This window comes from Salmo trutta, chromosome 5 (assembly GCF_901001165.1).
Source record: "Salmo trutta chromosome 5, fSalTru1.1, whole genome shotgun sequence".
Lineage (NCBI taxonomy): Eukaryota > Metazoa > Chordata > Actinopteri > Salmoniformes > Salmonidae > Salmo > Salmo trutta.
The window spans coordinates 21,630,291-21,656,147 of record NC_042961.1 but is presented as its reverse complement, the minus strand read 5'-3'; the positions used below and the strand labels follow the sequence as shown (position 1 = coordinate 21,656,147).

Sequence of the window (25,857 nt, the reverse complement as noted above, 5' to 3'; positions counted from 1 at the left end):
CTGGCTAGCTTTAGAAAACCTTGAGCTAGCTTCCTTCGTAGTATACACCTCGGGTCGGGCCAGCGTGTTTCAGTAATAGACTATACAGGAGTGAGGCTAATCTAAATTCAGGGCTGCTTGGCAGTTGTTGTGATTGCGTGACATCTACTTGTCAAACTGCAGTTGCAATTTTCGAGGCTGCAATTAAAATTGTGACTACATAGGTCAGACATGGGAGTGTCGGTTAGGGTGTGCGTGTGTCTATGTGAGACTGTGAGAGAAGGGGCTTGGGTCTTAAACTGGCCTCTGTTGCCCTGTTTACTTGCATTCCCTGGCACCATATTGGGGGTCTATATCCAGACGGGTTCTGTTGCATTTAAATCAAGACCTCTTTTGGGTTGCTGCTCACTCTGTGCTGCTGGCAACACAACGACAAGACATTTTGAGTGTACCATACAGCAATGCTGCATTCAACCACTCCAGTGATCCATGCAGTGCAAAAAAAGGAAAAGCTCAACACAAAATTCTTCCTGACTTGCCCTCCTTTGGTCGCCTCCCTCCTCTTCCTCTCTCCTGCATATTTTGTTGGGTTTGTTATCCCAGCCGAGAGCATTGATGGGACCATGGCATTGTTGCTGGAAATTACACAGGTACGCTAACACAGGGCATTTCCATCTGAAAGGACCCATGAGCACGAACATGTGAAGTTCATAGGAGTATGTCAAATTGGGTGTCAAATGAAAGCTAAGAGTTGATATTGGAGAAATTAAGGGATACATACATTTTTCAAAAATGTTCTGTCCTAAAAATTAGGAATAAACAAAGGCTTTGATTTCTGGTCAAAGAGATGGAAAAGGGGTTTTAGAAAACATTTACCAGAAAAAGTCTTACAAGGTATTTGAAATACATCAAAACACAATAATGTTGAAGTAAAGACGCCTGCCAACTAAAATCAACACATATTTCGTTTTGGAGAAATGATTTGTCTCTGTAAGTTTAAGAAACCTTGGCTTCCTTGTGCCTTGTAGTTCCGTTATCAAAAACCAAATATATTTTCTAATTTCTCTCCCTCATGAGGAGGGAGGATAATGAAAGTTCACAGATGTAGCAAGTAAAGGTAGACCTACCAATAAGTTAGTGTTTTTGCTGATATCAAGTTTGTTTAGGAATTTTTAGGTGATTAAAAAAGGGATTGAAAAATCAGTAATGGTATTACTGCAATTGAATTGGCTACAATGGCATACTGTTATGTTCAGCTTTCTGTCATCTGGTGGTCAAAGCAAGACTGAACTGTCTGGACAACCCCTACCTGCCTCTCTATCTCTCTGCTGCTCTCTTTTTCATAATTATCTCTCTCTCTCTCTCTCTCTCTCCAGTTAATGTCACCTCTCCTGGCTCTTACTGACACCTACCATGACACCTACCAGCTACCCTCTTTCCATTTAATGTAACAAGCACTCTCACCCACTGAACACCGACCAACACCAGACGTCCATAGACGTTGAAAAGTATTTGAAATTTTATCATTCACCCTGGCCAGACCAAATCTGAACCAATCATAGATGTTTATGTTTCACAAGTTTGGTGAGCACAGTAGAGTACAGTAGAGAAGAAAACACACACACACACACACACACACACACACACACACACACTCTAAAGCACACACTCTACACACACCCACACATTATTCTTTGTAATGTAGTATTGTAATATTATAATGGAGCAATGTAAATTTGTATAATGCTCAATGTTTTGTTTGATGAGATGTTTCATCTATTGGACGCCAGGAAGAGTAGCTGCTGCCTTGGTAACAGCTAATGGGGATCCTTATAAAATAATACCGCTAATGGGAATCCTAATACTAAGTACAGTAATGTTACAATAAAGAAAAGCAGAGTACAGTAAAGTGCAGTACAGTAGAGCACACTAGAGTAGAGTACAGTATAATGTACCGTACTCTACTGTGATGTTCAAACTTGTGAAACATAGACGTCTATGATTGTTTCAGATTTGGTCTGGTCCGGACCAAAGAAATTAGGTCTTGTTTGGAGGCGGAGCTCATTACAATAATAGCTAGGATGTAGACTAACTGCCCAGGACCCGGTTTCTGATAGCAATGGAATTTAGGTTTACAATCTTTCCTACAACAGCCGAAGATAACATGCGTTTCCCAAAACACCACACAGAGAGAACGGTCGCTTGTGCGTTGTTGGAGCGTGTGTTGACAGGATCTGAAGAAAGGATCTAGCATTTCCTTAACATTATAATTATTTCACAATACAGACGATGGATTAGCTCCTGAAGTGATATGACCACCTACGGCTGCAAATATTGAGGCAGCTTATTCTAATGCTTACCCGATAAAAATGCACTAAATCACCGCACATCATTGAGCGCATGTTAGGCTACACATCATGAAATATACTATTCAAAAAAATAAAGGGAACACTTAAACAACACATCCTGGATCTGAATGAAAGAAATAATCTTATTAAATACTTTTTCTTTACATAGTTGAATGTGCTGACAACAAAATCACACAAAAATAATCAATGGAAATCCAATTTATCAACCCATGGAGGTCTGGATTTGGAGTCACACTCAAAATTAAAGTGGAAAACCACACTACAGGCTGATCCAACTTTGATGTAATGTCCTTAAAACAAGTCAAAATGAGGCTCAGTAGTGTGTGTGGCCTCCACGTGCCTGTATGACCTCCCTACAACGCCTGGGCATGCTCCTGATGAGGTGGCGGATGGTCTCCTGAGGGATCTCCTCCCAGACCTGGACTAAAGCATCCGCCAACTCCTGGACAGTCTGTGGTGCAACGTGGCGTTGGTGGATGGTGCGAGACATGATGTCCCAGATATGCTCAATTGGATTCAGGTCTGGGGAACGGGCGGGCCAGTCCATAGCATCAATGCCTTCCTCTTGCAGGAACTGCTGACACACTCCAGCCACATGAGGTCTAGCATTGTCTTGCATTAGGAGGAACCCAGGGCCAACCGCACCAGCATATGGTCTCACAAGGGGTCTGAGGATCTCATCTCGGTACCTAATGGCAATCAGGCTACCTCTGGCGAGCACATGGAGGGCTGTGCGGCCCCCCAAAGAAATGCCACCCCACACCATGACTGACCCACCGCCAAACCGGTCATGCTGGAGGATGTTGCAGGCAGCAGAACGTTCTCCACGGCGTCTCCAGACTCTGTCACGTCTGTCACGTGCTCAGTGTGAACCTGCTTTCATCTGTGAAGAGCACAGGGCGCCAGTGGCGAATTTGCCAATCTTGGTGTTCTCTGGCAAATGCCAAACGTCCTGCACGGTGTTGGGCTGTAAGCACAACCCCCACCTGTGGACGTCGGGCCCTCATACCACCCTCATGGAGTCTGTTTCTGACCGTTTGAGCAGACACATGCACATTTGTGGCCTGCTGGAGGTCATTTTGCAGGGCTCTGGCAGTGCTCCTCCTTGCACAAAGGCGGAGGTAGCGGTCCTGCTGCTGAGTTGTTGCCCTCCTACGGCCTCCTCCACGTCTCCTGATGTACTGGCCTGTCTCCTGGTAGCGCCTCCATGCTCTGGACACTACGCTGACAGACACAGCAAACCTTCATGCCACAGCTCGCATTGATGTGCCATCCTGGATGAGCTGCACTACCTGAGCCACTTGTGTGGGTTGTAGACTCCGTCTCATGCTACCACTAGAGTGAAAGCACCGCCAGCATTCAAAAGTGACCAAAACATCAGCCAGGAAGCATAGGAACTGAGAAGTGGTCTGTGGTCCCCACCTGCAGAACCACTCCTTTATTGGGGGTGTCTTGCAAATTGCCTATAATTTCCACCTGTTGTCTATTCCATTTGCACAACAGCATGTGAAATTTATTGTCAATCAGTGTTGCTTCCTAAGTGGACAGTTTGATTTCACAGAAGTGTGATTGACTTGGAGTTACATTGTGTTGTTTAAGTGTTCCCTTTATTTTTTATTTTTTTGAGCAGTGTATGTTGAGATAAATTACAGACAGTAGTCTACAAGTAGCAAAATAGAACTCAATTGATTGAACATTAAATGTATTTCAATATGATTGATGTTTATATTTTAGTGCTGTGATCTCGGTTTTCATTTGAAGCATATTTTTTTATACGTCGCTTGTTTGTATCAATTGCAAAGACATTGGCAACTTTGTATTTGTAGTCGACTTTATTCTGCAGTTCTACCTCATACCTTTCAGACCATCAGTACGGTTGAAAGTATGGATTATATCCCTCTCCCTCTGCGTAGGTCACCGTGGGAGGACGACCACGCACTGTTTCTTATTTCTTCTCGCAAAATTGGCTTAGTCGTGTTGTGCAAATTTACTGCATCTTCCCAGGTCCCGGTAGGGTAACCGAAACTCTATGCGAGTTGTGTGTACTGTCAGTCTTTCACCAACAGCCTGTGGGTCCTCCAAGGCTGTGTGACAGGTTCCCCCACAGCAGGATGGCATAGAAAGGGGTGCGAGTAAGGGGAGAGGAAAAGTTATCTGTATGGCCCACCAGAGTACTCGCCCCTTCTTGATGAGCCTGGGTTTTTAATGGGCAGGTAGCTAAGAAATGTCCCGTAGCTCCACAATATAGACAGCTCTGGGTGTGGAGTCAGCATAAACGCTCAGTCGGAGTCAATCTAGCACTGCCCAGGTGCATGGACACCGAAGGAGGCGAGTCAAGCAGCCCCCTGTAATTCCCGAGAGAACTCGGGTGACGTTGGGTTCACTTGGACATGTAGACTTCGGGGGTCTCCGGGATTCCTCGGAGGCGAGGTGGGAATCAAGGGTGAAAGGGGGCGACAGGGCACAGATTCCCTCTCCCTCCTACGTTCTCGAAGCCACCCATCAATCCGGATGGTCAAGACTATGATGAAGTCAAGGTCCATGGGCAGCTCCCGGGCTGCAAGCTAATCTTTGATCACCTCCGATAATCCATGAAGGAACATGCCGAACAATGCTTCCGAGCTCCAGGCACTCTCAGCCGCCAACATGCGAAAATCCACCGCGTAGTCTGCCACACTACGGAAGTCGTGACGTAGCTGGTAGGGATGCAATGGTACGCACCCTATGGTTCAATACTCACACGTGACCGCGGAATTACGATATGCCTGTCATTTTCCTATAATTTCTAAAAGTTGCTTATTGCACTGCAGACTACACACACGTTGTATATTCAGATCCACAGAACTAGACACGCACCTTGTGAACAGGCAAGGCAGGCAACTGCTTGGGGCCCCAGGCTGTTAGGGGGCTCCTGAGAGCTGACAAACTTTACTCCACAGCAATGTCTCAAAATGTGGCAACCGCAGTGACCGCAACCCTCTCCACCTTAAACAACCAATGGACGATTTGCAATGACATCTCAGTAGGAAACCTCCCTAAAGGGGCCCCATGAAGAGAGGGGAAACTAAAAACGAATATTCTCTCAGCGCCAACGTGACAATGGCGAGCACTAGCGAGACAGAGAGAAGCAAATTTTAAGAGGCACCGGCGCCTTTCAAATCTGCTGTGTGAGAACATTTTGGATTCAACAATCAATATGATGACGAGGGTAAGAAGACCATAAACAAAGAAAGTACAGTCTGCAAGCATTGCTTTTGTCACTGTCGGCTACTCGAGTGGAAACACTTCTAACATGTGTCATTTACTCGCCATCACCCGGCCTATCCCTTGCAGGTGGACCTGGAGCAAGGAGAGTCCACTTGTTAGTGAAAACACAATCTCTCACTGCTGCCTTCCAACAATAATTTTCAACAAATTCTGAAAAACATAAAGAAATAACGAAAGCAGTGGGGGTTTTCATAGCCAAAGATTTGCAGCCCTATTTGGTGGTTACAGACTCAGGATTTCGTCACCTGATGGAAAAAATTTAACCGCATTACAATGTCCCCTCCCACACACATTTCAGCAGAAAAGTAATTCCCAAACTCTATGAAACATCACAGAGAGAAATTGAAAAGGAATTGACACAGACACCCTATCTAACTCTCTCCACTGGTAGCTGGACCTCCAGATCAACTCAAAGCTACCTCACTGTGACGGTTCTCTATGTACTGGATTGGGAGATGAAGAGCTACGTGTTGCAGAAAGGGTGATGTGTTTATTTTTTTCCTTAAATATAAAGATACCGAAACCATACCGTTACCGTGGCCCACAAAACATGATACATACCGAACCATGATCCCACTGTACTGTTGCATCCCTAGTAGGCGGAGCAGTTTACGAGCAGCCTCTCTCCCGGACAACGGAGAATCAAACACCTTCCGCACTTCCGCCGCAAACTCCTCCAGACTGAGGCAGACAGCGGACTGTTGCTCCCACACCACCGTAGCCCAGGTGAGTGCCCCCCGGACATCAGCATTGAGATACGCTATCCTTGAGCGGTCCAAGGGGAACGAAGAAGGCTGCAGCGTGAAAATGAGGGAGCGCTGGGAGAGAAAAGCCAGCGTAGCGCTCCTGAGGAGGTAAGCAGCGTTCTCGGGACACTGGGGTAGGCTGGGAGATTACTGGTGTGACCCGCTGCCCAGTAGGGAATCTGCGGAATTGCTCCAGCAATGTATCGAACGCCTGGTCATGGCGTTCTGCTAGGGTATGGAGACCCTCCATAAGACATTGCAGTAACGCCAAGGCTAGCTTTTTCAAACAGAAATTTGCTTCCTGCAACTCAAACTCTAAAAAGTTATGGGACATTGGAAAGTCCATGGAGAATAAGAACACCTCCTCCCAACTGCCCACTGCACTGAGGATAGGAAACTCTGTCACCACCGATAAGCCCACTATAATTGAGAATTTCAATAAGCATTTTTCTACGGCTGGCCATGCTTTCCACCTAACTACCCCTACTGCATTCAACAGCACTGCACCCCCCATAGCTACTCGCCCAAGCCTCCCCCATTTCTCCTTCTCCCAAATCCATTCAGCTGATGTTCTGAAAGAGCTGCAAAATCTGGACCCCTACAAATCAGCTGGGCTAGACAATCTGGACCCTTTCTTTCTAAAACTATCTGCCGAAATTATTGCAACCCCTATTACTAGCCTGTTCAACCTCTCTTTCGTGTCGTCTGAGATTCCCATAGATTGGAAAGCAGCTGCTGTCATCCCCCTCTTCAAAGGAGGTGACACTCTTGACCCAAATTGCTACAGACCTATATCCATCCTACCCTGCCTTTCTAAGGTCTTCGAAAGCCAAGTCAACAAACAGATTACCGACCATTTTGAATCCCACCGCACCCTCTCCGCTATGCAATCTGGTTTCAGAGCTGGTCATGGGTGCACCTCAGCCACGCTCAAGGTCCTAAACGACATCGTAACTGCCATCGATAAGAAACAATACTGTGCTGCCATATTCATTGACCTGGCCAAAGCTTTTGACTCTGTCAATCACCACATCCTCATCGGCAGACTCAGTAGCCTTGGTTTCTCAAACGATTGCGTCGCCTGGTTCACCAACTACTTCTCTGACAGAGTTCAGTGTGTCAAATCGGAGGGCCTGCTGTCCAGACCTCTGGCAGTCTCTATGGGGGTACCACAGGGTTCAATTCTTGGGCCAACTCTTTTCTCTGTATACATCAATGATGTCGCTCTTGCTGCTGGTGAATCTCTGATCCACCTCTACGCAGACCACACCATTCTGTATACTTCTGGCCCTTCTTTGGACACTGTGTTAATTAACCTCTTACATCTAGACGTTCCGCTAGCGGAACACCTAATCCAATATCCAATGATGGGCGTGGCGCGAAATACAAACTCCTCTAAAATCCGAAAACTTCAATTTTTCAAACATATGACTATTTTACACCATTTTAAAGACAAGACTCTCCTTTATCTAACCACACTGTCCGATTTCAAAAAGGCTTTACAGCGAAAGCAAAACATTAGATTATGTCAGCAGAGTACCCAGCCAGAAATAATCAGACACCCATTTTTCAAGCTAGCATATAATGTCACAAAAAACAAAACCACAGCTAAATGCAGCACTAACCTTTGATGATCTTCATCAGATGACAACCTTAGGACATTATGTTATACAATGCATGCATGTTTTCTTCAATCAAATTCATATTTATATCAAAAACCAGCTTTTTTACATCAGCATGTGACGTTCAGAACTAGCATACCCACCGAAAACTTCCGGTGAATTTACTAAATTACTCACGATAAACGTTCACAAAAAACATAACAATTATTTTAAGAATTATAGATACAGAACTTCTTTATGCAATCGCCATGTCCGATTTTAAAATAGCTTTTCGGTGAAAGCACATTTTGCAATATTCTGACTAGATAGCCCAGCCATCACGGGCTAGCCTATTTAGACACCCACCAAGTTTAGCACTCACCAAAGTCAGATTTACTATAAGAAAAATGTTATTACCTTTGCTGTCTTCGTCAGAATGCCCTCCCAGGACTTCTACTTCAATAACAAATGTTGGTTTGGTTCAAAATAATCCATAGTTATATCCAAATAGCGGCGTTTTGTTAGTGCGTTCAAGACACTATCCGAATGGTAAAGAAGGGTTACGAGCACGACGCATTTCGTGGCAAAAAAATTCTAAATATTCCATTACCGTACTTCGAAGCATGTCAACCGCTGTTTAAAATCAATTTTTATGCTATTTTTCTCGTAAAAAAGCAATAATATTCCGACCGGGAGTGGTTGTATCCGTTAAAAGACGAAAGAATAAAAACACTGGGTCGTCTCGTGCACGAGCCTGAGTCCCATTGTCCGCTGATAGACCACTTAGCAAATGCGCTAATGCTTTTCAGCCAGGGCCTGGAATTACGTCATTCACCTTTTTCTCGGGTTCTGAGAGCCTATGGGAGCCGTAGGAAGTGTCACGTCATGCCAGAGATCCCCTGTTTTTGTTAGAGATGATCAAAAAGGCCATGAAATGGTCAGAGAGAGCGCTTCCTGTTTGGAATCTTCTCAGGTTTTTGCCTGCCAAATGAGTTCTGTTATACTCACAGACACCATTCAAACAGTTTTAGAAACGTTGGAGTGTTTTCTATGCAAAACTAATAATTATATGCATATTCTAGCTTCTGGGCAGGAGTAATAATCAGATTAAATCGGGTACGTTTTTTATCCGCCGTGAAAATACTGCCCCCTAGCCATAAGAGGTTGACAACCCTCCAGACGAGCTTCAATGCCATTCAACTCTCCTTCCGTGGTCTCCAACTGCTCCTTAACACAAGTAAAACTAAATGCATGCTCTTCAACCGACTGCTGCCTGCACCTGCCCGCCCGTCCAGCATCACTACTCTGGACGGTTCTAACTTAGAATTTGTGGACAACTACAAATACCTAGGTGTCTGGTTAGACTGTAAACTCTCCTTCCAGACTCACATCAATCATCTCCAATCCAAAGTTAAATCTAGAATTGGCTTCCTATTCCACAACAAAGCATCCTTCACTCATGCTGCCAAACATACCCTCGTAAAACTGACCATCCTACCAATCCTCGACTTTGGCGATGTCATTTACAAAATAGATTCCAATACCCTACTCAACAAGCTGGATGCCGTCTATCACAGTGCCATCCGTTTTGTCACCAAAGCCCCATACACTACCCACCACTGCGACCTGTACGCTCTCGTTGGCTGGCCTTTGCTTCATAATCGTCGCCAAACACATTGGCTCCAAGTCATCTACAAGACCCTGCTAGGTAAAGTCCCCCCTTATCTCCGCTCACTGGTCACCATAGCAGCACCCACCTGCAGTACGCTCTCCAGCAGGTATATCTCTCTGGTCACCCCTAAAGCCAACTCCTCCTTTGGTCGTCTCTCCTTCCAGTTCTCTGCTGCCAATGACTGGAACGAACTACAAAAATCTCTGAAACTGGAAACACTTATCTCCCTCACTAGCTTTAAGCACCAGCTATCAGAGCAGCTCCCAGATCACTACACCTGTACATAGCCCATCTATAATTTAGCCCAAACTACTACCTCTTCCCCTACTGTATTTATTTATTTTATTTATTTTGCTCCTTTGCACCATATTATTTATATTTTAACTTTGAACTTTCTTCAAACTACAAATCTACCATTCCAGTGTTTTACTTGCTATACTTTATTTACTTTGCCACCATGGCCTTTTTTTGCCTTTACCTCCCTTATCTCACATCATTTGCTCACATTGTATATAGTCTTATTTTTTTTCTACTGCATCATTGATTGTATGTTGTTTTACTCCATGTGTAACTCTGTGTTTTTGTATGTTGTCGAACTGCTTTGCTTTATCTTGGCCAGGTCGCAATTGTAAATGAGAACTTGTTCTCAACTTGCCTACCTGGTTAAATAAAGGTGAAATAAATAAATAAAAAACTCCTTGTGTCTTCCAATGGTGGCTCCTTGCGGTGAGACAGCATTGTGGAGCTGGTCTGAGTCTGCTGGGTTAGTCAGGGCCAGTTCATACTATCAGAACTCAGGATAAGACCCAGATGCAGACAGCTAGAGTCACAGATGTTTATTGACCCAAACAGGGGGCAGGCAAAAGACAGGTCAAAGGCAGGCAGAGGTCCGTAATCCAGGGCAGTCAATAAGGTACAGAACAGCAGGCAGGCTTGGGGTCAGGACAGGCAGAGGTTCGTAACTGGGTCAGAGTCAGGCAGGTACAGAACGGCAGGTAGGCTCGGGATCAGGGCAGGCAGAATGGTCAGAACCGGGAAAACTAGGAAACAGAACTTGAGAAAGCAGGGAGATGGGAAATCACGCTGGTAAGAAAAGACAAGACAAACTGGCAACAGAGAACACAGGTATAAATACACTGGGGATAATGAGGAAGATGGGTGACACCTGGATGGGGGTGGAGACAAGCACAAAGAGGTGAAACAGACCAGGGTGTGATAAACAGAAAGTGTAATTTCTCTCATTAATGCGGGGCAAGGCCCAGCGTGACATATACATGAATATTGCATGGCCCACAGTGATAATCTGTGCATTCAGATGATTATTTTTGTTCAACTCTCCTTTGTACTCCACAATACATGCACTTAATTTTTTTTTTAAATACACTGCTCAAAAAAATAAAGGGAACACATAAACAACACAATGTAACTCCAAGTCAATCACACTTCTGTGAAATCAAACTGTCCTCTTAGGAAGCAACACTGATTGACAATAAATTTCACATGCTGTTGTGCAAATGGAATAGACAACAGGTGGAAATTATAGGCAATTAGCAAGACACCCCCAATAAAGGAGTGGTTCTGCAGGTGGGGACCACAGACCACTTCTCAGTTCCTATGCTTCCTGGCTGATGTTTTGGTCACTTTTGAATGCTGGCGGTGCTTTCGCTCTAGTGGTAGCATGAGACGGAGTCTACAACCCACACAAGTGGCTCAGGTAGTGCAGCTCATCCAGGATGGCACATCAATGCGAGCTGTGGCAAGGTTTGCTGTGTCTGTCAGCGTAGTGTCCAGAGCATGGAGGCGCTACCAGGAGACAGGCCAGTACATCAGGAGACGTGGAGGAGGCCGTAGGAGGGCAACAACCCAGCAGCAGGACCGCTACCTCCGCCTTTGTGCAAGGAGGAGCAGGCAGAAGCACTGCCAGAGCCCTGCAAAATGACCTCCAGCAGGCCACAAATGTGCATGTGTCTGCTCAAACGGTCAGAAACAGACTCCATGAGGGTGGTATGAGGGCCCGACGTCCACAGGTGGGGGTTGTGCTTACAGCCCAACACCGTGCAGGACGTTTGGCATTTGCCAGAGAACACCAAGATTGGCAAATTCGCCACTGGCGCCCTGTGCTCTTCACAGATGAAAGCAGGTTCACACTGAGCACATGTGACAGACGTGACAGAGTCGGGAGACGCCGTGGAGAACGTTCTGCTGCCTGCAACATCCTCCAGCATGACCGGTTTGGCGGTGGGTCAGTCATGGTGAGGGGTGGCATTTCTTTGGGGGGCCGCACAGCCCTCCGTGTGCTCGCCAGAGGTAGCCTGACTGCCATTAGGTACCGAGATGAGATCCTCAGACCCCTTGTGAGACCATATGCTGGTGCGGTTGGCCCTGGGTTCCTCCTAATGCAAGACAATGCTAGACCTCATGTGGCTGGAGTGTGTCAGCAGTTCCTGCAAGAGGAAGGCATTGATGCTATGGACTGGCCCGCCCGTTCCCCAGACCTGAATCCAATTGAGCACATCTGGGACATCATGTCTCGCTCCATCCACCAACGCCACATTGCACCACAGACTGTCCAGGAGTTGGCGGATGCTTTAGTCCAGGTCTGGGAGGAGATCCCTCAGGAGACCATCCGCCACCTCATCAGGAGCATGCCCAGGCGTTGTAGGGAGGTCATACAGGCACGTGGAGGCCACACACACTACTGAGCCTCATTTTGACTTGTTTAAGGACATTACATCAAAGTTGGATCAGCCTGTAGTGTGGTTTTCCACTTTAATTTTGAGTGTGACTCCAAATCCAGACCTCCATGGGTTGATAAATTGGATTTCCATTGATTATTTTTGTGTGATTTTGTTGTCAGCACATTCAACTATGAAAAGAAAAAAGTATTTAATAAGATTATTTCTTTCATTCAGATCTAGGATGTGTTGTTTAAGTGTTCCCTTTATTTTTTTGAGCAGTATATATAATATATTCAAGGCCCATGTACAATGGTTCACAGTGCACTTTCTTGCATAGACAATTCTGCAACCACTTTTGTTCGTCAGCCATGTTGATGCAATGTTGCACATGTTTACATTTGAAAGAAGTTGTAATTAATTCAAATTCTTAGTCTCATTTAATGTATTTAATGTACATTTTATATAACAACATGTTTCCTAAGACGTAGATGACTATGTTTATTACCACAGCGCCGATAAAGGGCGATATCCATCCGGACCTTTGCCACCTAGGAAATTTGTGTCACTGGACCTTCTAAAATAGTAGTTGAGTACCCCTAGTTTAGGGGAAAATGCTCGGAGATTTAATGATGCTCCTACGAATGTTCTAACATTGAACTTAGACTTGAAATGCTGTTGGGAAATCAAATCAAATTTTATTTGTCACATGCACATAATACAACAAGTGTGACTTTACCGTGAAATACTTACTTACAAGCCCTTTACCAGCAAGGCAGTTAAAAAGTACAAAAATTAACAAATAGATAAAAAGAAAATAGTAACATAATAAAATAACACAATAAAATAACAATAACGAAGCTATATACAAGGAGTACCGGTACCGAGTCAGTGTACTGGGGTACTAGGTAGTTGGAGTGGTTGATTGAGTAAGGTAATATGTACATGATGGTTTGGTGGGTGACTGATTGAGGTAATACGTAAATGTATGTAGGGGGTGAAAAGCAGAAAGTCCGGGTAGCCATTTAATTAACTGTCTTATGGCTTTGGGGTAGAAGCTGTTCAGGAGCCTTTCGGTCCCAGACTTAGCACTCCGGTACCGCTTGTCGTGCGGAAAACCTGATTCTCAATGTTAGAATGGAAAATCATGAATCAATGATGTACGTTTCTGTGCTTTTCTTTTAGAGCAGGTTGGTGTGCCATGGAGACAACAACCAGAGTTATGTGTGTGAATCAGACCACTGCTGTGGAGAGTCTCAGTGCTGCAGCTACTACTATGAGCTCTGGTGTGAGTTACCAGCTTCCTTCTCTCTGTTCCCCTTTCACCCTTGTCTTTTCTCTCCCTGTACTATTTATTCCATGTCTCCTCTCCTCCATACAGTGTATGCCTAACCAGAGTTATTTGTGTGAGCCTGTTGCTATCTCCTCTCCCCCTCTATCCTCTCCTCATATCGTATTCCCTGTCTATCCTCTGTCTCCGTAGGTTGTGTAACTCTTAAATTGATACTGTGAGAGGGTAGCTCTAGTTGTTTACAGGCAGGGTTGTAGTCTCATGTTACTGGTGCAGTCCCTTTTTATAATAACTCAAGACTGACTGCATGGGCTTTAAAGGTACTTACTCTGGTACAGTTTTTCATTTGTTGTTTAGGCCTATGTTGCGCTTAACAAATGATCCTGAGCACTGAGGTGTGTGTGTGTCAGAGGTTTGAGACCTACAGATCTGTTGAAAATGGATGCCATTGCATTAACACTTAGCTCTGTTTTCAGGGTTCTGGTTGGTGTGGACTCTCATCATCATATTAATGTGCTGCTGTGTGTCTCAGCACCGGCGGTACAAGCAGAGCTTCCAGCAGCAGAGGAGACAGAATGAGATCAACCTTATTGTATACAGAGAGGCCCACAACAACACACAGCATCTCCCCCTCTATCTCAGTGAGTGCCTGTGTCTGTCTGTAGCGTTTGTATGCGTGACACAGCACAGTGACTATGGTACAATACATAGTACTATAGGCCTACATGTCAATATAATGTGTAAATACAGTACCAGTCAAAAGTTTGGACACTCACTCAAGGGTTTTTCTTTATTTTTACTATTTTTTACATTGTAGAATAATAGTGAAGACATCAAAACTATGAAATAACACATATGGAATCATGTAGTAACCAAAAAAGTGTTCAACAAATCAAAATATATTTTAGAGTCTTCATAGTAGCCACCCATTTGCATTCTCAACCAGCTTCATGAGGAATGCTTTTCCAACAGTCTTGAAGGAGTTCCCACAAGCTGAGCAACTGTTGCCAGCTTTTCCTTCATTCTGCGGTCCAACTCATCTCAAACCATCTCAATTGGGTTGAGGTCGGGTGATTGTGGAGGCCAGGTCATCTGATGCAGCACTCCCACTAAGCGCAAACCAGATGGGATGGCGTATCGCTGCAGAATGCTGTAGTAGCCATGCTGGTTAAGTGTGCCATGAATTCTAAATAAATCACTGACAGTGTCACCAGCAAAGCACCAACACACCATCACACCTCCTACTCCATGCTTCGCGGTGGGAACCACACATGCAGAGATTATCCGTTCACCTACTCTGCGTCTCACAAAGACACGGCGGTTGGACTCATCAGACCGAAGGACAGATTTGCACTGGTCTAATGTCCATTGCTTGTGTTTCTTGGCCCAAGCAATTCTCTTCTTCTTATTGATGTCCTTTAGTAGTGGTTTCTTTGCAGCAATCCGCCATGAAGGCCTGATTCACGTAGTCTCTGAACAGTTGATGTTGAGATGTGTCTGTTACTTGAACTCTGTGAGGTGCAATCTGAGGTGCAGTTAATTGCCGATTTCTGAAGCTGGTAACTCTAATGAACTTATCCTCTGCAGCAGAGGTAACTCTGGGTCTTCCTTTCCTGTGGCGGTCCTCATGAGAGCCAGTTTTTGCAACGGCAGTTCTTTACATTTTCCTTATTGACTGACCTTCATGTCTTAAAGTTATGATGGACTGTCATTTCTCTTTGCTTATTATTTGAGCTGTTCTTGCCATAATATGGACTTAGTCTTTTACCAAATAGGGCTATCTTCCGCATACCAATCCTACATGGTCACAACACAACTGATTGGCTCAAACACATTAAGAAATACCATACTTTTAACAAGGCACACCTGTTAATTGACATGCATTCCAGGTGACTACCTCATGAAACTGGTTAAGAGAATGCCAATAGTGTGTAAAGCTCTCATTAAGGAAAAGGGTAGCTACTTTGAAGAATCTCAAATATAAAATATATTTTGATTTGTTTAATTTAAATGTAATAGACATATTTCAGTTGAAGGTATTCAGTTGTACAACTGACTAGGTATCTCCCTTTCCCTTAATACTTTTTTGGTTGCTACATGATTCCATATGTGTTATTTCATAGTTTTGATGTCTTCACTATTATTCTACAATGTAGAAAATAGGAACAAATAAAGAAAAAACATTGAATGAGTAGGTGTGTCCAAACTTTTGACTGGTACTGTATATCAAGACATTTCAATTAATATCCTCTCCTTCCCTCTCTCGTTGTATAGGATTCCTGCCTGACTACATGCTACCAACCTATGAGGAGGTAGTTGACAGCACTGCCCCTCCTCCCCCTCCCTACAGTCCCCCTCCAGTTAGCCTCTCTGTCCACCCAGCACCCTGACTGCCCTCATCCTTCCCCCAGACCACCACCACACCCCCAGACACAACCCCCACTGCCGCCCCCCGTGTCTACACAGGGGGAGCATGGCAATGGTTTCCCTGACAACAATAACTCGACGTTGGGCAGGTACCTGCGCTTTACAGGCGACTCGCCAATCGAGGTGTGTGATAACCAGGAACTCTGGGAGGGAGGAGGAAGAGGCATGCTGAGAAGGGAGGAGGAAGAGAACATCTGTGATAGATGCAGACCCCAGATTCAGATCCACACAGACACCAATATACACACAGACATAGAGACTCAGAGTTGATCCCCCAAACCTGTGAGTGAGAGGTGTGTGTGTGTGCCTGTGAATGTGTCCCTCCTTAGAAGAAAGTAGCACAATGCTTGCATCACAATGTGCATTCCTCTGTAATGCAGCCGTGTCATATGTAGCCCTATTTTAAGGTGGTGATGCACTGACCCTAAAAGCCTGGAGTCTCACTGCTGAGCCACACAAAGGCCAGTATATTACAGAGTTCTGCACAGTTCAAATGGTGAATTTATGGCATGTCGTACTGAATAGAAACTAAAAGCGGGCTGGCACTGTTGAGGGCTTTGCTGGAGGTACAAATTGGTTTCATAGAACCGCTTTCAATACTGCAGACTTCCTCATTGGTTTTGGGTCGAATTCAGGCATAACAGTGGCCTCTTGTGTTTTTTTTCTATATATATATATATATATATATATATATATATATATAAACACAAGAGGCCGCTGTTTTATATATATATATATATATATATATATATATTTATCGTTTATTTATTCAGACAAGACATACATGACTAAATGAGATACACAGCCTAACATCAACATATGATGTAGGAATATACACAACCGGAATGAACAAAGCAAGAGAGATGCGCCAAGAAGGATTACAAGGTATTCTTATTTTTCATTTTTAGATTAACATGGAGCATCATCATCTGACCTCATGTTAAAGAGACACCACATTTATTGCACAAGAATTCACACACCTATGCAGTGCGGAAGTTAATGTTTGAAACCGTGAATATGATCGGTTTAATGTGTCTCGGTTATTGTAATGTGTCTTCAGAACTCCCTTTTACTAAGGAATCACGAAGTCTTGTTAAGTAGCCTTTCTGTAATATATTAAATGATTGAATGCTTTGATTAATACTGTGTAGCCTTATTGGGAACTGTGTTTCAGACATCTCTATAGAGTAGTAGAGCAGCTCCCATCCTCACAGAAGTCCTGTTTAGGCCATGACTGTACTTCCGATGTGGGTTTATTTATTATTATTATTATTATTATTACTATATATATATAACAATAATTCTCTAAAGAAATGTAAAAGAACATTGAAGTAATATATATATAAAAACATTCACTACACATTAATTGAGTTTCAAAAGTTAAAATAAATAGAATAAGGTCAGGGGTTACAATTGTATAAACCTATGGTAGTGTTGTAAGAATACGTTTTTTTTGTTTGTTTTTGACTAATTCTAGAGATTTTATAAAATATTGGATTTCATGTAAAAATATATTGATTTGGGAACAGATTTCCAATATGTGTTTTTGTGTATACAACATTTACCAGAGAGAATGAAGAAAGACTAATTCAGCAGTTTTGTTTTCATTTGAGTAATAACAATAACAATAACAACATTACATATTTCATTGTAGATACATGGGTCTTATTAATGAAATTAAACATGTAATTACTTAACTCGCTCCAAATTAACTTCACAGAGTTTCCGATGTGTGTGTGGTAGCGAATCAACCTTTATTTGTAGAAGCGAAGCCCAACTTGGCCAAAAAGCTGTCTTCTCCAGCAGGTTGCGATGTTTCGTTTCTTTCACAAAAGCGATGAGTTTTTGTATGGAGGTCAATGAGAGACTATGTGAGGTTTATTTGATAAAAGTTTCGTAATGCTTAGGTTGTTACTAGTGTACTATTAAAAGAAGGTAGGACACGTGACATCTCGGCAACTTTGAGAAAAAACACTTTATATCGAAGTTGTCTAAAGATAATTTTGCATATTCATGACATGAGCGTCTTTCTCCATTGAAAACAGGTGGTTGACGTCAACAATATTGAAAACGATATTAAAATAATGAGATGTATCCACCAATCCAAATAGAGAAATAGGTCCATTCACACATTTAACAGATGTTATTGCGTGTGTAGCGAAATGCTTGTGTTCCTAGCTCCAACAGTGCAGTCATATCTAACAATTCACAACAATACAACCAAATCTAAAAGTAAAAGAATGGAATTAGGAAATATATAAATATTAGGGCGAGCAAAGTCCAGAGTATAAATATAGTGTGTATATATATATATATATATATATGGTTGTGGACGGTGCAGTTGCCGTGCCAGGCGGTGATACAGCCCAACAGGATGCTCTCATTGTTGCATCTGTGAAAGTTTGTAAGGGTCTTAGGGAATTTCTTCAGCCTCCTGAGGTTGAAGAGGCGCTGTTGCACCTTCTTCACCACACTATATGTGTGGGTGGACCATTTCAGATTGTCAGTGATTTGTACACTGAGGGACTTGAAGCTTTTCACCTCCACTGCGGCCCTGTCAGTGTGGATGGGGGCGTGCTCCCTCTGGTGTCTCCACGATCAGCTCACTTGAGAATACTGCACCAAACATCTTAGTTAGATGTAAAATTGCACAACTAAGTTTTCCTCTGAAAAAACGTCAAAATGAATGACAGATTTCTTGAGTTATCTTAGATTAATTCTGACTATTATGAGGAAGTGCATACTGGCTACGGCGTCTCAAGATGGACAAACAGTACTACTGCCGCTTTTTCGAGTTTTTCAAGTGAAGATATTTTAAGGGAGTATGTGAGCCCACTCGTTCGGCTAGCCGAACTGGAGCATGCGGAAGCTTTTTAACTCTTTCAACGTCTGTATCCATCGGAGCAAGTTTGGTTTTAGAAGTGGGGGGGACATTTTTGTTATTAATATTATTATTATTATTACTATTATTATTTTTATCCAGTCGGATAAACACTCCAAACAGCCTACCGACAGCTCGGAGGAGTCCGCATGGTCCTAAAGCATACCTTTTCTTCGTTTTGTATCACATTCCAATGATAAAACTGGGGTGGGGGGGGCATGTCCCAGGTGAAAGTTGCGCCCCTGCCTGTATCCACTGGTGTACTTAAAAACTGTTTTCTGTTGCAAATGTTGTATTGCAGGAGTGATGCTACCTTGTAGTTCTCTATACCATATGACAAATGAGCAATGGCTAGTCTCACTATTCTATATGCAAAGCTCTGAATGCAAAGCTCTGAATGTGGCATCCATAGACAGACCACTCTCTGCTGAGTCGGTAGAAAGCGGATGTTTCTGGTTTTCAGGGATACAGTATTTTCAACCTTACTTACCCCTGAGAAACAAAAGTGAGGTGTCTCAAGTGTACATGGCCAGAGTTCTAAATAGACCATAATTATTGGCACCCTTGATGAAGACCATAAAATAAATAAGCTAATAATGACCTATGCTAAAATATAGGGTTCAAAATAATTGGCACCCCTGTTTTCAATACACTAGCACCCTCCCCTTGCAAGGATAACGACACTGAGCCTTTTTATAATATGTTTTATGAGATTGGAGAACACATTGGGAGGGATCTTAGACCATCAATCCATACCGAATCTTTCCAGATCATTGATATCCTTTGTCTGCGCTTATGGACTGCCCTCTTCAATTCAAACCACAGGTTTTCAATGGGATTCAAGTCCGGAGACAGATGGCCATTGCGAAATGTTGATTCTGTGGTCAATTAACCATTTATTTGTGGATATTAATGTGTGCTTGGGGTTATTGTCTTGCTGAAAGATCCACGTGTGGCCAAGTGCCAGCCTCCTGTCAGAGGCAAACAGGTTTTTATCTAAAATGTCCTGGTGTGCTACTGGGTAAAGTTAATTACAGTTGAAGTCGGAAGTTTACATACACCTTAGCCAAATACATTTAAACTCAGTTTTTCACAATTCCTGACATTTAATCCTAGTAAAAGTTCCCTGTATTAGGTCAGTGAGGATCACCACTTTATTTTAAGAATGTGAAATGTCAGAATAATAGTAGAGAGAATGATTTATTTCAGCTTTTATTTATTTCATCACATTCCCAGTGGGTCAGAAGTTTACATACACTCAATTAGTATTTGGTAGCATTGCCATTAAATTATTTAACTTGGGTCAAACGTTTTGGGTTGCCTTCCACAAGCTTCCCACAATAAGTTGGGTGAATTTTGGCCCATTCCTCCTGACAGAGCTGGTGTAACTGAGTCAGGCTTGTAAGCCTCCTTGCTCGCACACGCTTTTTCAGTTCTGCCCACAAATTTTCTATAGGATTGAGGTCAGGGCTTTGTGATGGCCACTCCAATACCTTGACTTTGTTGTCCTTAAGCCATTTTGCCACAACTTTGGAAATATGCTTGGGGTCATTGTCCATTTGGAAGACCCATTTGCAACCAAGCTTTAACTTCCTGACTGATGTCTTGAGATGTTGCTTCAATATATCCACATAATTTTCCTGCCTCATGATGCCATCTATTTTGTGAAGTGCACCAGTCCCTCCTGCAGCAAAGCACCCCCACAACGTGATGCTGCCAACCCCGTGCTTCATAGTTGGGATGGTGTTCTTCGGCTTGCAAGCCTCCCCCTTTTTCCTCCAAACATAACGATGGTCATTATGGCCTCCAGCATCTTCACAAGGTCCTTTGCTGTTGTTCTGGGATTGATTTGCACTTTTCGCTCCAAAGTACCTTCATCTCTAGGAGACAGAACGCATCTCCTTCCTGAGCGGTATGACGGCTGCATGGTCCCATGGTGTTTATACTTGTGTAATATTGTTTGTACAGATGAACGTGGTACCTTCAGGTGTTTGGAAATTGCTCCCAAGGATGAAGCAGATTGGTGGAGGTCTACATTTTTTTTCTGAGGTCTTGGCTGATTTCTTTTGATTTTACCATGATGTCAAGCAAAGAGGCGCTGAGTTTGAAGGTCGGCCTTGAAATACATCCACAGGTACACCTCCAATTGACTCAAATCATGTCAATTAGCCTATCAGAAGCTTCTAAAGCCATGACATAATTTTCTGGAATTTTCCAAGTTGTTTAAAGGCACAGTCAACTTAGTGTATGTAAACTTCTGGCCCACTGGAATTGTGATACAGTGAATTATACGTGAAATAATCTGTCTGTAAACAATTGTTGGAAAAATTACTTGTGTCATGCACAAAGTAGATGTCCTAACCGACTTGCCAAAACTATAGTTTGTTAGCAAGAAATTTGTGGAGTGGTTGAAAAACAAGTTTTAATGACTCCGACCTAAGTGTATGTAAACTTCCCACTTCAACTGTATGCCGTTGACCTTAACAAAGGCCACAGGACCAGTGGATGCAAAATAGCCTCATAACATCAAAGATGCATTTTACCGTAGGTATAAGGTACTTTTTTGCATATGCTTCAGTTTTTCGACACCAAACCCACCACTGGTATGCTTGGCCAAAGAACTTTAGTTTTATGTAATTTGATTTTAGCACCGCCTGGAGTTTGATAAACGGCATTGGCACTTGGATTGGAACCGGTGCTATTGTCAGATGACATGAGAATAGAGCTCTGGCCATGCATACCAGTGGTGGGTTTGGTGTTGAAAAACAGAAGCCTATGCAGAAACGTCAGTGGATTATCAAAGGGCTTGTAGTCCAATATTCAACCCAGTGTTCAAAAACTGGGTCTCTGCTGAAAGTTGTTGGTCTTCCAGGAGGACAACGACCCCAAACACACATCAGAAAGCACCTAGAAATGGTTGAAGAATAAATGCTGGAATGTTCTGTAGTGGCAGCAATGAGTCCAGATCTGAATCTCATCTAATACCTATGGCAAGATCTGACAACAGCATTCAATTATTGTAACAATTTGCAACTGAAGAATGGGCGAAATTGGCAGTAGAAAGTTGCTGCTACAAGGAGCATTTTTCGGTAGTTATCTTGGCCAAAGGCTGTGGACAACCAAGTACTTGCTCCAGGGTGACAATAGTTATGTTAATGCCATTTGGTTAAGGTTCCCTTAAAAAAAGTGGGTTCTGCAATGTTGTAAATCCAATTACAAGGTGTGTAGACAGTTATTTTTTTCAATTTCAATGTATTTTAGAAGAAATACGGAATTATTTAAGAAAAATACCAATATATTTGAATTTTTAAAGATCAGTGGTTTCTTCCAATTAAAGAAGCCCTTGGTGCTAAATTGCATTTTGTTCTTTTCGTCTTTGTTATCATCTGCTGAAGGAATTTGCAATTTATATTTCATTGCTAATCTTTTGTACAAAACCTCAGCCAAATGAATGGATATTAAAGAATGCTGAATATGACATGTGCTTTATGCTGTTGACATTTATTCGTCAGTGAGGCCATTTTGTGAGTGTGTCTTACTTGGAAGGACAGTATATTGTTAGGACGCCAGCGCAACTAAGGGGACACTCTCACTTGGATCTTCTCCGTAGCTGGGAATACTGTGGTTAGTTTTATTGACCAAACATCAAGAACAGAGTGCTATATGATTTTTTATTTATCACTAAAAGACAGTATTATTTAAAACAGTAGTACATTAGTACAGCTCATTAAGGCAAAAAATATACAGCGTTGTTCTACATCAATACACATGCATCCGTGAAAAATAGCAGTCATTACAAGGGCTGTCTCTGCGTAATATATCACAACCTTAGTTCACGCTTGTTTCCATGTTCTATGGTGCATTCGAGCGCTCTCTGAATTGTGGAAATATGAGTTCCCGACTCCAAAATAGCCAGTACAATGCCCTACAAGTCAATGCCCTCCAAGTTCCAAGTGAGAAACTTAGGCCAGAATGATGATACCTGAGTATCATCGAGTTCTGACGTTTCATCAATGACCTGTCACCTTTGCGACCAAAAGATGGTAAAACAAAGCGTTTACAAAGCCTTTAGCTATGTGGATAAAGAAGCTACTTTGACCCATACAGTCTATGGTTTGACACATTATCAATGTCAGCTATTATTAGCAACGTGATCTTGCTTAGCCCTCTAGCTAATATCTAATTCATTGTAGAGTTGTACCAACCTCAAAAGCACTAGAACGCATTTATATCGTCTTCACAACTTCACCAACTGGAGCTATGAGATTCCAAGGCCAATTCGAATGCACCACTATTAGTGTTTAAACATTAACACTCATGCATGTCATTCGGTAAGGGTGGGGGTCTAAGATGTCTGGAGATGGCTCTTCTCCCAGCCTGCTCTTGGTGTGGCATTGACCTTGTATTTGACCGGCTGGAGGACCACCCCAAACTTTCCTTCCAGGCTGGGCAGTGGCTGGCCCGGGGACACGGTCATAGTTAAACGCTGTAGGATCCAGGAGAGGAAGAGGAAGATCTCCATCTTAGCCAGCGCCTCCCCTAGACACACTCTCACCCCTGCCCCAAACGGCAAGTAGCTGGGTGAGGGGATGCACAGGCCTGTCCCCTCCTTGTTCAGGAAGCGACCTGTGGAGACACAGAGAAAAAGACTGAGACAGAGAAAACTGAGGACACAGGGAGGACTGAAGACATTAATACACAGAGAATGAGGTATAAATAGTCTATTAACTTGAGACATTCTCACCAGGGTCAAACATCTCTGGGTTCTTCCACTCTTTCTCATCGTGATGCAGGGACCACAAGTTGATGATGATGCGAGCTCCTTTCCTGACAGTGAACTTGCCAATACTGCAAATTAAATGCATACAGAAACAGAACAGAGTGAACTTGCTATCAGTACAAAGAAACGTCTTTAGATCAAAACAGTAATGAGTGTGTGTACCTGGTGTCTGTTTGGGCTACATGGGGGATGAGTAGAGGGGCAACAGGTCGGATGCGTAGCACCTCTCTAATGGTGGCCTCCAGGTAGGGCAGGCTCCCCCTGTCACTGAGCTGGGGGGGTCTGTCTCCCCCCACCACACTGTCCAGCTCCTCCTGAATTCGCTTTTGTACCTGTGGATGGTGGATGAGGTAGGCAATTGCCCATTTTAGGACCGTTGACGTAGTTTCCACTCCGGCTCCAAATATGTCACCCACGGTCATGAGCAGGTGGTCTTCACTAAGGCCCACTGTCTCCGTGGTGATCTCGGCGGTGTTGTTGTTCTCAGCACTGCGTTTGGCCCTTAGCAGGGCGTCCAGCAGGTCTCTCTGTTCATGATCGCTGTAGTCTGACTGTTGAGGAAGATAACGTAAAGCACGGCCATACACCATGGCCAACTGTAGCCTGCTGCAACTGGTATTTCCCTGATATTCATAAAAAATGATGAGGTACAATAGATACTTTCATCTATATTCTATTTATATAGAGGAAAGTACCTACTGTACCCACTTGCTGTAGCCTACCTTGTGTTCCTCGTATTTCTTCTGAAGCAGCTTGTCTCTGATTGACACACACTGCTTTAGGAGACGCAGGTCTGCGTTGGGGAAGACCTAGGAGGGAGAAAAGAAGACGTGTATAGAGGCACTGAGGAAACCTGAGAGATGTGCTGGTCCATTCCATCCAGGGGGCTATAAACACCAAGTTGCACTGTACCTGTAGCCATGGGAAGATGTCCACCAGACTGTCCTTAGCGACCGTATCCACTATGCCCTGGCTGAACTGCAGCATGGCCTCAAACTCGGGGTCGCCGCGGCAATAGGAGGAGCTGAAGCAGAGAGAGCAGACCACGTTGGTGACAGCTCTTGTCAGCTCTGAGGACAAGTCCAACGATGCTCTGCCTGACTCTCCCAGAGTGTCACACAGGGAGAGGGCTTCCCTACAGACTGCAGAGAGAGAGAGAGAGAGAGAGAGAGAGAGAGAGAGAGAGAGAGAGAGAGAGAGAGAGAGAGAGAGAGAGAGACAAAGTTAGTTTTCAGTACACCTGAATCAGAGTGGTCAGATTCAGATTGATTCAGATTCAACAACAAATTGTTATAAAGGATATAAACATTTTTTGGTACTCACTAATCCTCTCGATGGAGGCAGAGCCCTCACCAAACATACACAAGGCTCCATGCACTGTTTTACGATGAAATCTCCAAGTGGCACCGTAGTCTGCAAAGGCAATATCTTTACCGTCCCTCGTCAACAAGTCTGTGGTTACCTTGTTAAGAACAAAGATTGTATTATGTAGGCTAGGAGAGCATAAGGAGTGAGTAATGCCAATCAATGATTATGTAACAAATGTTAACTGTAAAAATTCACTGCATTACACATTACATTTATTTTAATGTACATTTCAGGCACAATTATATCAATGTTATTACGCATCAAAGACAAGCAAATAATCAGGAAATAAATGATCAGGCTGACTAAATTGTCTCCATCATATAGAATAGAATAAAACATGTTCAAGAAAAAATAACCACTCACTGTTCTGGGTCTCCCTGCAAAGATTTTCCCCTTTTTAAGGAGGACCTCTTTGGCGTGCTGGTGGTGGTTGACAACGATGACTGTGTGTGCGCCCATCATGAGAGAATAGGTCTGTCCATACTTCTGCTGCAGCTTCTGGAAGAGGACATGCGGTGCCTGATTGCTTCGCAAGCTCAACAGGCTCCCGATGAGTGGGAACGCGGGCAGGCCCGGGGGGCCCCCTCTGGTCTCCAGGGACCTTCGAAGTTTCTCCTGCAAGAGCAGTAGACCCAGCCCGACCACAGAGAATACACACATGCACAAAAACCACGCCATGCTGTATGTTGGGCCGAGAGGGGCCAGCGTCGTTATCAGAGACTCAGAGCGTCACTGAACGTCGATAGCAACAGCACTGAGGAGCAGAGGGGTTTTATACGGCTCCTTCAGTGCCATACCTTG

The 25,857-nt window shown here is 43.6% G+C and overlaps 2 protein-coding genes across 3 annotated transcripts; one reads left to right on the top strand and one right to left on the bottom strand.

Annotated features, from left to right (window-relative positions):
- Window positions 1-293: 293 nt before the first annotated feature.
- On the top strand, window positions 294-16,670 carry wbp1la (WW domain binding protein 1-like a). 2 transcript variants are annotated; one of them, XM_029752951.1, is made up of 4 exons: window positions 294-629; window positions 13,500-13,597; window positions 14,077-14,241; window positions 15,875-16,670. In XM_029752951.1, the coding sequence occupies exons 1-4, from the start codon at window positions 595-597 to the stop codon at window positions 15,988-15,990; spliced, it is 414 nt and encodes a 137-aa protein (XP_029608811.1). In that variant the 5' UTR covers window positions 294-594; the 3' UTR covers window positions 15,991-16,670. The 2 variants fall into 2 exon arrangements, with proteins under 2 accessions (XP_029608811.1, XP_029608810.1); XM_029752950.1 differs by having other exon boundaries at window positions 301-629; window positions 13,495-13,597.
- A 5,895-nt stretch (window positions 16,671-22,565) lies between these two features.
- On the bottom strand, window positions 22,566-25,813 carry cyp17a1 (cytochrome P450, family 17, subfamily A, polypeptide 1). The gene is made up of 7 exons (XM_029752949.1): window positions 25,420-25,813; window positions 25,012-25,150; window positions 24,601-24,830; window positions 24,411-24,497; window positions 23,851-24,239; window positions 23,653-23,756; window positions 22,566-23,534 (listed from the first exon to the last, which is right to left on the bottom strand). Exons 1-7 carry the CDS (start codon window positions 25,732-25,734, stop codon window positions 23,254-23,256), a joined length of 1,545 nt encoding a protein of 514 aa, XP_029608809.1. The 5' UTR covers window positions 25,735-25,813; the 3' UTR covers window positions 22,566-23,253.
- Window positions 25,814-25,857: the final 44 nt, after the last annotated feature.